At 37.9% G+C, this 15,203-nt stretch overlaps 1 protein-coding gene across 1 annotated transcript in view; it reads left to right on the top strand.

Moving 5' to 3' along the window:
- The window catches only part of CDC73 (cell division cycle 73), an 85,045-nt gene that overhangs the window by 21,378 nt on the left and 48,464 nt on the right, over positions 1-15,203 (top strand). The window contains exon 10 of the mRNA XM_052653707.1: positions 1,289-1,353. Coding sequence (XP_052509667.1) covers positions 1,289-1,353 — 65 coding nt within the window. The remainder of the gene's footprint in view (positions 1-1,288; positions 1,354-15,203) is intronic.

The raw sequence follows: 15,203 nt of genomic DNA, 5'->3' as shown, positions 1-15,203 counted from the left end.
TGATGTTACTTTAACAGTAGTCTGTCTCGGTTTCCTTCTGTGTGTCATTACAATACCAATAGTATTTAGTAGTAGTCCCTATCTCTTTGGGTTATTGTGGGGATTAAACTAGTTAATAAAGTCCCCAGAATAGTGACTGGTGTATATAATACGCTACCTATAAATAATTGCTATTGTTAGCCTTAATTCTATCTCTCAGAAGTTTAATTTAGGGTAGAAACTCTACATATCAAATCATATTTCCCCAGTTATAAAGGTGTGCATTGAGGACTTGGGTGCATAGACTGGAGTAACCACTTGAGGACTGGCTTTGTGATGGCTCCATGGCTCATTCAGCAGTGAGCCGTTGCCGTATCAGCAAGGTGCTTAGTGAGGGTGGGACTGATGTCAGTGTAACTTTTCTTGGGCTCTTCATTTATCTCATTCATGAAAAAATGAGAGAGAAGCAACTGTAAAAGGGTAGCATTTATGATTTCTTTCCTGCATAATCTGAAATCCCCGTAAGTTTATTAAAGAGTTTGTTGCCTTGATGCAGTGAATTTTGTGTGCTTGTTTCATTGGCTGGATAAAGGTATGTACTGAACATATGGCGTAGAAAGATGGTAGTTCATCCTTTTATCCAATTTTTCTCTTGGAATGACTTTTGTCAAGTAGGGGTTGGCAGGTTACAGCCCATAGACCAAATCTGAATCTCCTGGGGTAGAATCAGGCTGTACTCATTTGATTACTTACGTTGTTCATCCTGCCTTTGCACTCCAACTGCAGAATTCAGGAGTTGTGACAGACTGTATGGTTTGCAGTGTGTAAAATATTTACCTCTCTGACCTGTTACAGAAAGGTATACTGAGACTCTGTCCTGGAGTGCCTGTCAGTATTTAGTGTTGCTTTTCTACGAATTACAAAACGTGTACTGGTGATTGTTACTTTGGAACACAGATCTTTATGGTAAAGAGTTCATATTAGGACTAAATAACTTGGGGATTATAAAATATTTTATTCAGTTTAGCTTTTTGTATTTCCAACCAGCTATATGACTTGACCACAGTTGTAGAGACAGTCCTAACCAGCTTCTGTACTTTGGGCCCATTGGTGTGTATTGTTTGCATCTTTGAGCTGGTATTCCTTTGAAAGTTTCCATCTTCACAAGTATGTAATTTAACTGTATGTCTAGTAGATTCAAGGCTTTGTTATTCTGTTGAGCTATCAGATATAATGTAGATTATTACTTTAGATTTGCTATTTATCATAAAATATATAAAATCTAATGGTAATCTCACTTTCTTTATAGAAACGGAAGGTTTCAAAATTGACACTATGGGCACCTACCATGGGATGACTCTCAAGTCTGTGACGGTAAGTCACTCTGACTGCAGAGGTTCTTTTGTTCCAGTCATTTTATGTGAGTAGCAGATGTTGAAGGAAATCTGTGTTCTCTAGTAGTTTCTATTTCAGACATTTATCTTTAATGACCAGTTGTGCTGACAGAGCTGAGGGATATTATTTGATTCATGGGTGTCTTTTTTATTTTTTAAGCTGAGTATGTTTAAATGAAAGTTGTTTTGATTAACTTGCAAGTAGATTGGATGCTACCTGGTTGGAGATTTTAAAGTTAGTGATGAGATACGAGGTTCCATTTGGGAGAGTTCTTTGCCATAATATCTCATGTCCTGAAAAGACAGATGGTAGTAGTTCATGTCATGCTACAAATTGCATACTTGACACATCCGAATACTTAATGTCTGTGATTGTAAGCCTTTGGCTCAGTTTTAGCAAACTTGTCTTTTTTATTTTTTAACCTCCTAAAGATTATTATTTCTAGATGATCTGACCAAAGCCCTATTTTTTTTTTTAGAAAAAATAAGTTTCAGTTGTACAGCGTTGTAATTTAACATCTGTGTATGCTACTGAGCGATCGCCACAAGTCTAATTATCATGCAGCTGATCCCCTCACCCATGTCTCTCACCTCCCAACTACCTGTATTTCTGGTAACCACTTATGGTTAATGCAGTCATCTTTGTATCAGTGAGTTTTTCTTGAGTGTTTCCATTTGTTTTGTTGTGTTTTTTTTTGGTTTCTGCGTATGAATGAAATCACATGGTGTTTGTCTTTATCTCTGTTTTGCTAATACACTTATTTTTAAACTGTCATCAGATTTGATTTTATATTATTAAAACTGTATGAGGATTCCTTATTCATTCAACAAGTGCTTATTGAGTACTTGTGTCAGACATTGTTCTGGTTGCTAGGGTTGTTGCTGTGAATAAACCGATAGGACTCTTTAGACAGAGGAGTCAGAGAAGCCTCTCTGAGAAGGTGACAGCTGAGGAGAGAATTGGTGAAGAGCATTGTGTGAAAGACGTGCGGGGGTCAGGACTGAGGCCCCATATGCTGCAGAGTGCGGGCCAGGTCACCGGAGTAGAGTGGGTGAGGGGAACATGATAAAAGACAGGTAAACCATTTTATGAGATCTGCTTGGTTTTTCCTGACTTCAAAAGGTAACTCACAGCTGTAAGATTTAACTTAAATTCTTAAAGATTTATTTATTGACATTTATTTGGGGGCAGAACTTGCCTATTGGCCATTCTCCAAGTGAACTATAGAACTGATGCTGTTACGTAGCCATCAAAGTGAGGTTTTTGTGGTTATTTTTGTCACTGTTGGTTTTACTTTTGTCTCATCTGAAATGCTGTGAAATAGATTTCATAATTGAACTTCTATGCGAGTAGTAAAATCTGTGATAGTTTTTAATAGATGCTTTTTACAGAACCGTTTTTCTAAAATCCAAGACAGCTTCTTAATTAAACAGGGTGAGAATGATGAGGCTGTACTTCCTCATCAGAGTCTTTGTTCCTAAATATACTTGTAAGAGGCAAATTTAAACAGTTCTATGGTGTATGATTTTACAGGACTAATCACAGAAACACATTGTGTAGGAATGCAGCAGAAAGACTAAACATGGTTAAATTGCTAGTACTTTTAGTGTTTTAATGCCTGGTTTGAATCTCTGTCCTGCTTATGACCTGATTCATTTTAGCATTGTTAGAGAATAATACACTGAGAACTTTGACTCTAAAAGCTTTGAAATTTTAGTTGAACTTCTAACTCATCCTTTCAGTGTAATTTTTTTTCTCCCCCCCCCCTTTTTTTTTTAAATTATTACCTGTTTGTGAGCTTGTGAGTTTCACCAGCTTTCTACCTTATTCTCCAATTAAGAAAGTTTCTCCTGTGAGATCCACGCAAATGTACAAAGCTATTAAGAGTATGTTAAAGGCTTTGTTGTACAGATATGACTTCTTTACTAATTTATGTGCAGCTTATTTTTGCTACCCTTGTTCTTCAGGGTTTTGAAATGCCTCGTTGATATACATAGTTATTAAGGTTAGTTTCAGTCTTCATTAGGATTGATCTACATATCTTTTAAGTTCAAGACACTAGAGTTCTCTTCGATTTTAGACTAAACTAGTAAGTTGACTTATGCAGACTAGAAAATTTTTGTACAAATGAGTTCTCTACATGTATTATACAGAAGGAATATGTGGGTTGTTTTTTTTTTTTTTCTGCATCTTTTTTTGATGCCCTGTGATGCTTGAAGGATCTTAATTCCCTGACTAGGGATTGAACTCATGCCGCCAGAAGTAGAAGTATGGAGCCCTAATCACTGGACCACTGGGGAATTTCCAAGGATATGTGTTTTGATAATACTTCGTAAGAATCATAATTGAAATCTATAGAAGTAAAGGCCCAGGCAGTGTATTTTGTAACGTTTCATGAAGATGATGATTTGTTTAAGTTTATTATAGAAACAGAAGCTCAGGCATCTTTAAAGTCACAAGTTTGTGTAGTTGGGCCTCTGGTTAGCTTTTGAATCGTGCCAAGAAATGCAGGGGCACAGGACCGTTACGTTGAAGAATAGCTGGGGGCTTTCCTGGTTGACAGACTTCCCTCCACATGTGTCACTTGGGTATCTAATGTTCAAGAAATACTGGATTAAACATATTTTGTGGTACAGGAATGTCGTCATTTTAAAATTCTAAATATCTTAACTGAAAGAGTGTGGACTCTTTCCCGGGCTTGTTTAGCCCCCAGGTTGGTCCCTTTCTCCCTCCTGTTGAGAACATTGCAGAGAACCAGAGTTGCATGGAATCAGTTTAATTGACGTGATCTTAGGAGTCATGGTTTGGGAGTAGGAACCGTTCGCTATGGAGGACATCAGAGTATATTTTCATGAATTTCTTTAATGAAAGGGGCCTTTTTAGACTAAAAACATGCCACTAGAAAGTGCTTTTCATTGTATAGTAAATAAGAGCTGGTGATGAACCTTTTTTTGTTGGGTGGTAGCAAACCTATGGTTCCATTGGAGAGGGAATGAGAAGATGTGGCAATCCTTCATCACGAACCGCTTTATTTTAACCTCCCAGTCTAGCTTGTTTATGTGAAAGGGCCACATATTCTAGCTCCTGTTCTTACTGAATATCATTGACTCCTTTTGCTGTTTTTATTTTTGAGGAAACCTTTTGCACTCTGAAATCATACAAATGAAAAGCTTTCATTTCAGGTTGTTACTTGAAGCCACTCCAACACTCATCATAGTTCTTATGATCTCTTTTTTTGGGAAACCATTTTCCTGATCGTAAACTGGGGTGGGTTTCCCATATCTGTGCGAGAGGTCTAATAATAGCACCATCAATTTTCACTTTTCAGAAGGATCCAGAATCTCAGTTTTCACAAAGTTACATTGTCAGTTACATTTGCTCATCTGGGCTCGAATTGTACCAAATAGTACCGGGGCTACTGGGGAGGTGGGTCCGGAGCCCAGGCCAGTGGGAGATGGGGATAGCTGATCAAGACTTGTTATGTGAGACTCGCCTCCCTCTACTTTCCCTTCAGCAGATGTTTGCTGGGTGCTTGTTGTGTGCTAGGCTAGGCTCACAGCACTGGTGTGCACAACCAGACAAGCACGTGGACTCTTTTTAAATGGACTGTTGGAGATGTGTGCTAGGCTAGGCTCACAGCACTGGTGTGCACAACCAGACATGCACGTGGACTCTTTTTAAATGGACTGTTGGAGAGGCACATGGCTGTCGTGCAATTATGACTGTGCCAGGTGTGTGCAAACCCATTGTGCCATAAAACCTAAAATTGGTATTCTGTGGGAGTCAGAACACTTCACTGAGGGGGTAGCTCTTGAAGTAAGGTCCAGAGTTTGAGTAGGAGCTGACATAAGTATTGCAGAAGAGCACATTTTTACAGCGAAGGATCAGAAGGCAGGAAGGAGCAATGCCCGGGGGGAAGGATGTGTCACTTTGAAAGATTGGAAAGGAGATGGGTTACTCTGTGTGTTTGAAGGGTGCCTCTGGCAAAGGAACTTTCCAGAGCTAGGTGCAGCTTGCCTGTCTGTGCTTGCCTGGGCCTCTTGATGCATTTCTGGGGTCCTTCACTGTGGCCCCACATGAATTTTATTTTATTCACCAACACTTTAAAGATCAGAGTCTGTGACATAAACAGTTGGCATTTACAACCCCTTGAGAAGCCTCTGGGCCCACAGTCCAGCATGACAGCCCCATGTCCACCTGAGCAGTTTACTTTCTCTACCTGCTACGAGTTCTCCGGGTTGCTCCAAGCCTCACTACTCTGGTCTTTTATGTCACCTTCTTCCCTTCTGTACACCACTTAGATTCTATTGGCCTTTGAGTTTGAAATCCCTGCTGTAAATAAAGGCAGTGCTGGCTTGCTAAAAAGAAGTCAGTCAGTTGGAAACACAAATTTAAAGCTTTGAAGTCAGTCCTGGCTTTGAATCTCAGCTCTTCCATTCATTCTGCCACTAATTAAGTTGAGATGGTTGTGTAACCTTTTTGCCAGAGGTTTTGTTTTTATAATAAGGATAGAATTTACTTTATAGTATTATTAATGAGTGAGTAAAGTGCCTAGCACAGAAGGGACTCAGTAGATAAATGATGGCTACTTTTATTATGAGTTTATAATTTTATGTATAATCTCAGTTTGTTGTATGTGTAAATGTAGGCAACTCTGCTTCCAGTGATGAACTTAATATTACATGTCTAATGATACAATTTTCATTCAAAGCTATGAAGACTGGTTTATTTAAATATTATGAGAACCCTTTTCTTCTCCAGTAACTAGAATGTGTTTTTATAAGCTCTTTATTCTTTGAGATAAAATCACTACAAAGATGTTATCATATTGAGGGTGTGACAGCTTAGCTAGTTAGGCTTTTCCAAGTTTACCTGCTAGGGCTCATATATATAAAGAGGCTTAATTACTTAAACTATTTATTTTGATCCAAAAAGTATGTAAAGTATTGAGATTTTAATGTATGGTCACATAATTGTAAGTAAGAAGATTACTTTCACAATTTTCTGCATTCTATATTTAGATTGGCATGTTTTTGCTTGAGAACATTACACTTGAAATAATTTTCAGAACTTGCTGACTCTCTTGATGTTTTGGGGAATGAGAGGGGCACTCTGTCCTTTGTCAGCCTGAGCAACATAAAGGTGTACCCCTGAACAAAACAGAGCATTGTATGTTTTCTGTCAGTCACTCATTATATGTCTTAAGCTTTTGAAAGTCAATTGTATATCTTTACCTGTTACATGAAGTAAATACTTAACTTTTAACATATTAATATTTTGTGCATAGTTTATTTTTTATTATATCTGCATTTTCATAGACTTTTCTAAGATTTCACCATTAAATTGAATGTTTTCTTTGTACTCTTAGCTTCACTTGGATCCCTCTTATAGTAGTTCTCCCCAAGTGATTTTTCCATACTGGTTTTTAAAAATTCTTTCATAATGTGCTTATTGTAGATTTGGGGCATACTCTTGATATGAGGGAGAGTGAGGAGAGCACCTATTTTGATTTCTTTGCCTCTTTGTTGCAACAGATTAGGTATTGATTTTTTCATCTGAAAAATGGGATTATGGTAACCTCCTTTGAGGTCTTCAGGGTTTTAAATGTGCACAGATGTACCTAGTTTAGCATTCTTCTTTCAGTGCTGTTGGTAGCACTGAATTAATTGTAGTTATTGCAGGAATATTTATATTATAGGTATTTTATAAACTTTCTACACTGAATAATGCAGTGCCCCCAACTCTCTTTTTTAAAATAGTTGGGCGGTATGTAGAGAGAACACTTCTTTGGGTGGGTATTCATCTCCTAACACTGATATCTTCTTAAAGGTATTAAAATCTCATTTTACCTTAATAGTTTGTTAACAGAATTGGCATTTTGATGCTGATATACTCAGAAAAAACAAATAATAGTACAGATCATGTCAATAAGTGTCAGGGAATTTTAATGCTTATAAAGTAAAATATATTGCTCTTTTATACTGTTGCTTTCAGTTTATGTATCTTGTTAAGATTATTGAAAATCCATTACACAGTGGATAGTACTTTCAGTGTAAGCCTAGATGGTTAAATGCCATTAATGTAGCTTTTCATTTCATTAAAGAGTAGTTACCAGTTTATCCACAGTATCTTAAAATTTTAACTTTGTCTATAACATACCTTTTAAATTTATCCTACCAGTGACCATATAGTTAACAGTATGGTCACACAGCTCCTGAGACCTATTTTGAAAGAAGCATAGACAGAGTTTTTTCTTTTGTGCATATATGACTCATAAGTAGCTGTAGCATTTCTACTAACAAAATGACATATTTCCAAACTGGTTCTGTTTTCTTCTGTTCTCACAATAAACACTATTAAAACACCCTGAAACAGAGCGATCTTAACACTATTATTAAAAATTATACAACAATTATTTAAACTAATTCTAGCACATATGTCAAGAATAACTTTGTCTATATTCTTCTACCTGGTGGCTCAGATGGTAAAGCGTCTGTCTGCAATGTGAGCATACTACAGTATAGTCTTTTATTCCAATTTCTGTTTACCTTCATCACAGCAACTTTAATATATTCCGTTTTAACAGAATTACTATCAATATTGAACGTATTTCACCGCTTTTAAATTCTAACTTCTGAGTGTAGTTTTAGACTGACTGTTACTGTTCTTTAACTCAGACATGATTTTATTTTATATATTTTTCTTCATTAATTTGAGGGGAAAAGATTATATTCAATATATGATTTCGTGACATGATTTGAATCAGTTCATTCATATGAAAAACACATGGTATATTGATAACTAGTAATTACTAATAACTAGTGAAGTCACTCAGTCATGTCCGACTCTTAGCGACCCCATGGACTGTAGCCTACCAGGCTTCTCCGTCCATGGGATTCTCTAGGCAAGAATACTGGAGTGGGTTACCATTTCCTTCTCCAAGGGATCTTCCTGACCCAGGGATCGAACCCAAGTCTCCTGTATTGGAGGCAGATGCTTTAACCTGTGAGCGACTTCACTTTCACTAATAACTAGTAATCAGGCATTTAGATATTCTCTTGATGGGTACTTTTCTGTTAGGCTATTGTTGGCTGAGTTTTTGTTTGCTGTATCAATTTCTAGGTCTTCATAAATTGATTTAAAGCTTCAGTGAATTTCCAATCTTTTATATAAATCCTACATTCAAGTTTTATTTTCCTAGTGTCTTAATATTTTTCTCTTAAAACTCATTGGATTGTTAATTCATCCCTCACTATCCCCTCTGTCCTACACTCTGACAACCGCATTTGGTCTTTAATTCTAAGTTTTGGTTTCTTTTCCAGGTCATTTTCTTGATGGATGTTTCTTTTAGTGTTGTTCTTCTTGTCTTTCCTGCTTCTCATGTTCCTCTGTGAGTGACTGTTTCCATGTTTATTTTAAATACCTGTTTTTAAAAAACTTAGTCTGGACAAATCTTACTGTTTAACTAAGGTTTTTAGTTGAAATTTCAGAATGGTGCTTTACTGTGAATAAGTTGAAGACATACACATATGAAATGCTAAGGAATTAAATATTGTAACTTTTTTTTAGTTTTGTTTTAATTGGAGACAAACTGTAGAACTCAAGTAGTTGTCTTGCTGTTGAAGTCATATTTTATGTTGTCATTGAAAAAGCATTTGTTCCTTAACATTTAGGTTTGTGCAGAAGTGTATAAGACCAAACACAAAATTATTTTGAAATCAAGTCAGTGTAACATTTTTTACAGATTACTAGTTAAGCCAGAAAAGAGTTGATTTTGGTGTATTATCATCATTTATCAACAGTGAATTCTTGACACTATCACACTAATCATTTACCTCCCCTAATTTTGATATTTTAGATGGTTTGGTCTTCTTTCAGTGTCTGTTTGTCATTTCTCTCTTTTATGTGTGTTGCCATTAATATCCTATAATTCAATTTTGTATTTAATATACCAAGCTTGAGAATTTAAATTATGCAGCTCTTTGACTTTTCAGAAGAATTTTAACTTCAATTATGCCAAAAGATTTTAGTTTTCTTTATAAATCCCCACAGCACCAAATTCAGCTTCTGATATGATTAGACTATTATAATTAACCCTAAAAGGCAATACAGAATGCTTCGTCATATCCTTAGGAATTGTTGGCTTTTAACATAGAGAGCTACATTTTAATAACCAGTCATTCTGATGGTAAATTTGTGGATACATTATAATTCATCAATAACTTTAGTGTATGTTATCACATCCGCCCCCCCTCCCCAAGTAACTTTAACAGGGAAAGTAAATCTTAAAAGCTTAACTATTTAAATACGTTGATTTAGGGAACAGTTTTTCTTTATCTGGATTAAATGTAATAGATATAATCGATTTAATACCTTGTAATAAATTGATTCCAGTTTGGGGGAGATCTATGACATGCATTTGGAGGCTTTCACGGTGGCTGCCTTCAGTGTGGGAGACCCGGGTTCAATCCCTGGGTTGGGAAGATCCTTTGGAGAAGGGAATGGCTGGCTACCCACTCCAGTATTCTTGCCTAGAGAATTCCACGTACAGTGTAGCCTGATGGGCCACATTCCATAGGGTTGCAAATAGTTGGACACGATTGAGCAACTTTATGACACATACTTGACTTATTTATAAACTTCCTGAGTCCTGAGTAGTTTTGAAAAGTTCAATAATTTTTTTTAGAAGCACTCATCATCAGCACAAAGGTCATAGGATAGTAGATTTTACAAAAACGTGCTTCCCCGTGTAACTTCCCCATGTAGCACATGGTAGTGTTACACTTGTAATTTACATTGGAACCCTGTTTGTAGATTACTGAAGACCAGTCCCTGGTCATACAATCTGGTTGTGAGTACCTGAAGAATTTTCACCACTGTCTTTGTAGTAACAGATCAAAGCATAAATAACTGCTGGGGATGAGCAGCAGTGCAGAAGGTTATTCACCCTGGCAGAGATCAGTCGTGTGGATCCCAGGTTGCCTTATAAGGTGGCCTTTCTTTAGCAGTTTGCCTGGCCCAGAGCAAGGCTGAGAAACTGGATAATATTGGTGTTTCATTGTCAAGCTTGTGAAACAGTAACATTTCAAATGCTAAATGCTGATTTATCAGTTTCCAGTGAGGAAGGTAATTGCCAAGGACAGCAGGCACTCAGTTCCTCTCTCCCTCAGAAACTTCTCGGAAATCAGAGATAGTATTTGTGTTTCTTCAGTAAAGTCAGACCAAGTGCAAAGGCCAGGAGACCTTTAGTAGTGACTGAATCCCTCCCCACTGACACCCCCACCCCTCCTTGTTTCTTAATTATGAAAAATTTCAGATATAAATATAATTAGAGAAAGTAGTATATGATTTTTTTAATCTGTCCATCACACAGATTCTAGGATTATTTTTTAATCACTTTTACTTCAGTTGTTCACCTCTCCCCCTTCTCCTGGACTATTGTGATGCAAAACCCAGACACTGACATTTTGTTCCTATGTACTTTGCACTTCTTAGGAAGAAAAATGGTCTTTTTTAACCTCGCATTATTACATATAACAAAACAAATAGTAATGGTTGGTATCATCTAATGTCCAGTTCATTATCCAGCTTATTTGATTTTTCTGAAAAATCTTTTTGTAGTTTGTTTATTGGAAGTAGGATCCAAAGAACCACTAGTAGTTAACAGGAGTTGCATTTAGTTGATAGGAATCTTACATTTCTTTTATTTTGGGTTAGAAATTCATGATTTTTTTGGGGGGGGTGCCATGGACCCATTGAGTAGACTAATGAATCCTTTGAGTCCTCTCTCTATCATGTTTTTAATGCATGAAATACAAAAGATAACACAGAAAGCCAATTGTATTATCAAAATTAAAAAAATACAAATTTATGATAATGGTACTTTGTGCTGCTTTTACTAATGCATTATATAACAAGATATAGGGACAAAACTAATAAATGCCAGAATTTTAAAGTAGTACTATGTACACTGTTTGAATATATCTGTAACAGTTGTGATATGAAAATATTCAATTCTGTTGGTGACAAAGCCACAACCATTGTTAATAGTACTGTGGTTTATTGCCTACATTCATGAGAGAAGGCTGTGTCAATTTCTGTTAGATATTGGTGAAAATTAAATTGTGGATTTTTTTCCCATCCAAATTGGGAACTCTGAATTCTATCCACAACGCCCTACTCTAGAGTAAGCATATTAAGAAAGCCTGGCTGTAGGTCTGCCTCACTGGCTCATTTCTGATTTTTCTACAGACTTACCTCAACCTTCCTGGCCTTTGTCTTTTTAGTTCTGTTTGCCTGGCTCATTTTTCCTGTTGCTCTTCATAAGACTGCCTCCTCAGAATTCAGATCTCAGTTTAATGGTCACTTTACCAGGAAACCCTCCCAGTTTTTTTCTGCAAGTAATTTTACGTATTTGTATACATGGATGGTTTCTTTGCCAATGAGGGTCTGAAGTTAGGAAACACATCTTTCTTGCCCTCCACCACATCCCCAGTGCTGAGGACAGAGTAGTGGTTACATGGGTGTTGCTTGAAAAGTATTTATTGGATGAATGAATCTTAAGCTCTTATTATCCATATATTTCTAGTTACTTTCCATCCTTCCATATGCGTGTGGACTAGTAGTTAAAATTTATTATCATTATTGTCGGTACTTTGTGGTGTGTAGGCGGTCAGGCCACTTGACGGTCCTCTGTACAGTTTCCAGTGGCTTTTCACTATGTTATCCTCGATGAATCAGGTTGTCACACGGCATCTTCCCTCCTTACCCCCTCAGTGCCCTGGCCAGCATCTTAGGCCTTGCCACTCATTCCCTTTCCCTCACCTCCAATAGCCGCTTGTCTTGAAGGCCTCTGGACTTTGCTTGCTAACATCTCTGCAGTTCTTATTTCCACACCACCACCATCCTTCCTGGTCCAGCTATTTTTGTTTCTTCCCTGGATTGTGCGGTGGTCTCTGAATTGGTCTTCCCGTGTCACTCAGTTATCTCTTCAGGATGCCTCACACCGAGAGAGGAGCTGTTAGGCGTGTGCTAGCCTCAGTGTTTTCTGTTTCCCAAATACTGCTATATCTCCAGTGGCTTTCCACTTCTCTTAGGGATAAAAGCCATAGGTAATCCTTACTCTGTGCTGTAAGTCTTCATGTGATTTTACCTGTTTTTACCTTTTTGTCAACAATCTTCCTCTTTATTTTTGTGCCTTGGTTTACTCCAACCTGAGGGCCATTGTACCTGCGGATTCCTCTTATTGGAATTGTTCCCCCTTTGCCTGATTAGTTATTGCTTAGATGTTAACATAAACATTTCCTCAGAGAAGGCTGTTCTGACTCTAGGCAGCACAGATTGGGTCCTTCTCCTGTTATGCTTGCAGAGCACTGTGTTTCTGTCTTTTGTGATAGATAAGATAGTTGTCTTTTCCATTTGTTGCTATGAAGATCTGATTCATGACTTTCTCTATCAAAGGAGTATTACTGCAACAACTTAATGATTGTTTTTGTTTATCATTGTATCTACAGCTCATGTATTAATGCCCAGGCTCTCAGTAAATATTTATCAAGTGGACTTTTGGAAGTTTCTTCAACACTAAGGAGGGCTTGACTCAAGAAATTTCTATTGAGCTAGTGTTAGAGTTCTGGAATTTAGCATGGTGAACTGGTCTGTTTGGGAAATGATGTTTCATCGGCATTGAGTTTCTGTTGAGGAAACTTAACACTTCTTGATCTTCTTCAGCGTCATGGTCGCTGCTTAGAAATGCACTGTGATATGGGGGACCTTCACATTTGTAGAACTGATTATAGTAATTATTTTCAGAATACTTGTGCTTTCTTTTTGTCAACATGTATTTACCTTTATGTTGCTTTACTTACAATGTGGATGAGCCCGTATCCAAACCAGTGGTTGACTCATCACTGTAGACAGAAATTGATTTTGACATCTTAAAAATGTTTCCTTTCAAGTAAGATGAGAATGCTGCAAACCAAAAAGGTGAGAATGTTTTATGGAGTCAGGTTGCAGTTCAGTGTTTATAATCTAGGATTTTTTGGTTTGTTTATTACAGCAGTGGGCTTCCCTGGTGGCTCAGTTGGTAAAGAATCTGTCTGCAATGCAGGAACCCTGGGTTCGATCCCTGGGTTGGGAAGATCCCGTGGAGAAGGGAACAGCTACCCACTGCAGTATTCTGGCCTAGAGAATTCCATGGACTGTGTAGTCCATGGGCTCGGAAAGAGTCAGACACGACTGAGTGACTTTCACTTTCACTTTTTCATTGTGGCAATAAACAGCATCCCCATGAAAGCAGTGGGATGATTTGAATAGCTTTGTGGTTTTTAAAGTATTGTTTTGACTGCTGTATGAGAAACAGTTTGGGTGACTGTGAAGAAACCAGTTGTTAAGGTATTGCTCACTTGAACTACTGGAGGTGTGAGGTGAGGAGAAGTGGGTGGATTTCACCAGGAATCCAGGTCTTGGGGATAGATTGATATGGGTGATAATAAGAGGAGGCAGTGGCAAGGATGACTCTGGAGGCGAGGATGACTCTTGATATTTTTATGTGGCCACTGACTGGATGATAGGATCTTTTATTTTAAAAGTTCTTAAATTTGGAGATGAGAGACGATAACTGGGTTTAAATATACTGTTAAATGTTTGTACTTAGAGATGCTCAAAACATACAACTACTTTAATTTGGAGTTATACTTGTGAACTTTGGTTAAGAAATTTCATTTTATTTTTGTAAGAATTAACTTTTGTTGTCTTTTGCTCAGTTATTAGCTTTTTCTTTTCTAAATCTGCCAGGAAGAACATTGTAACTTATTTCTTTTAAACCTTAGGCTGAGATTGCAGACGGTAAAGCGTCTGTCTACGATGTGGGAGACTCGGGTTCGATCCCTGGGTTGGGAAGGTTCCTTGGAGAAGGAAATGACAATCCACTCCACTACTATCGCCTGGAAAATCCCATGGACAGAGGAGCCTGGTAGGCTACAGTCCATGGGGTCGCAAAGAGTCGGACACGACTGAGCGACTTCACTTTCACGTTCACGTTCACGTTCAAGGAGATGAGAAGATCTCTGATAAAGGAATAGTTTTAAACAGTAACTGTGAACGTGCATTGCAGGCTTCTCCCTGCATTCATTTCTAAGCTCACAGCATTTTACAGTGCTGGGGCTCAGGCAGCCATGCTGGTGGTGACTTCCCTGCTGGTGGTTATGTGGGAGACAGTGGGCTCTCCCCCACACTGGTATGACTAGAAACACAGCTCCCAAGCGTGTTTCCCTCCTTACTCTTCAGTAATAAAATATCGACAGCACCCTGCTCTTGGGAGTATTGTGTCATATGCAGAAAAGCTACTTTGTTGTTCTTGTGAGGCTTGGCCATGAATGTGGACTGTGAAGAACTCTACAATTTTCAGCCTGTTTTCTTTAACAGAGAAGTTGTTCTTGGACCCCTTTACGCTCCTGACTTGTTCACATGGTGACACGCACAGAGGGTATGGTCTTATGGAGTATTCTGGGGTCATCACAGGACCGAGGAACAACTTGATTACTGCAGCATTTGCTGGCCGTGGGTTTTCTCTCACATAGGATTCTTTGGTGATGAGAAAAAATTGACTTTGGCTAACTGAAGCCAGAAAAACAAAAAGTATCAGAATACTATGAGTGAGTTCATAAAATGAGAGAACCAAGTGGTAGAAGGGACAGGAACGATAGCAGCTCTGGGGATGTAGAGAGCAAGAATTGGTGGGTAATCTCTGCAGGTACTGAGCCCAAATGAATCAGCCCCAGCCGTTTTGTATATGTGGCTGCACCTCAGTATGTGTGTATGTGTGTATTTCC

Source organism: Budorcas taxicolor, chromosome 16 (assembly GCF_023091745.1).
Source record: "Budorcas taxicolor isolate Tak-1 chromosome 16, Takin1.1, whole genome shotgun sequence".
Classification (NCBI taxonomy): Eukaryota; Metazoa; Chordata; class Mammalia; order Artiodactyla; family Bovidae; genus Budorcas; species Budorcas taxicolor.
The sequence above is the reverse complement of the archived record's forward strand: the minus strand, read 5'-3'. Positions and strand labels throughout refer to the sequence as shown.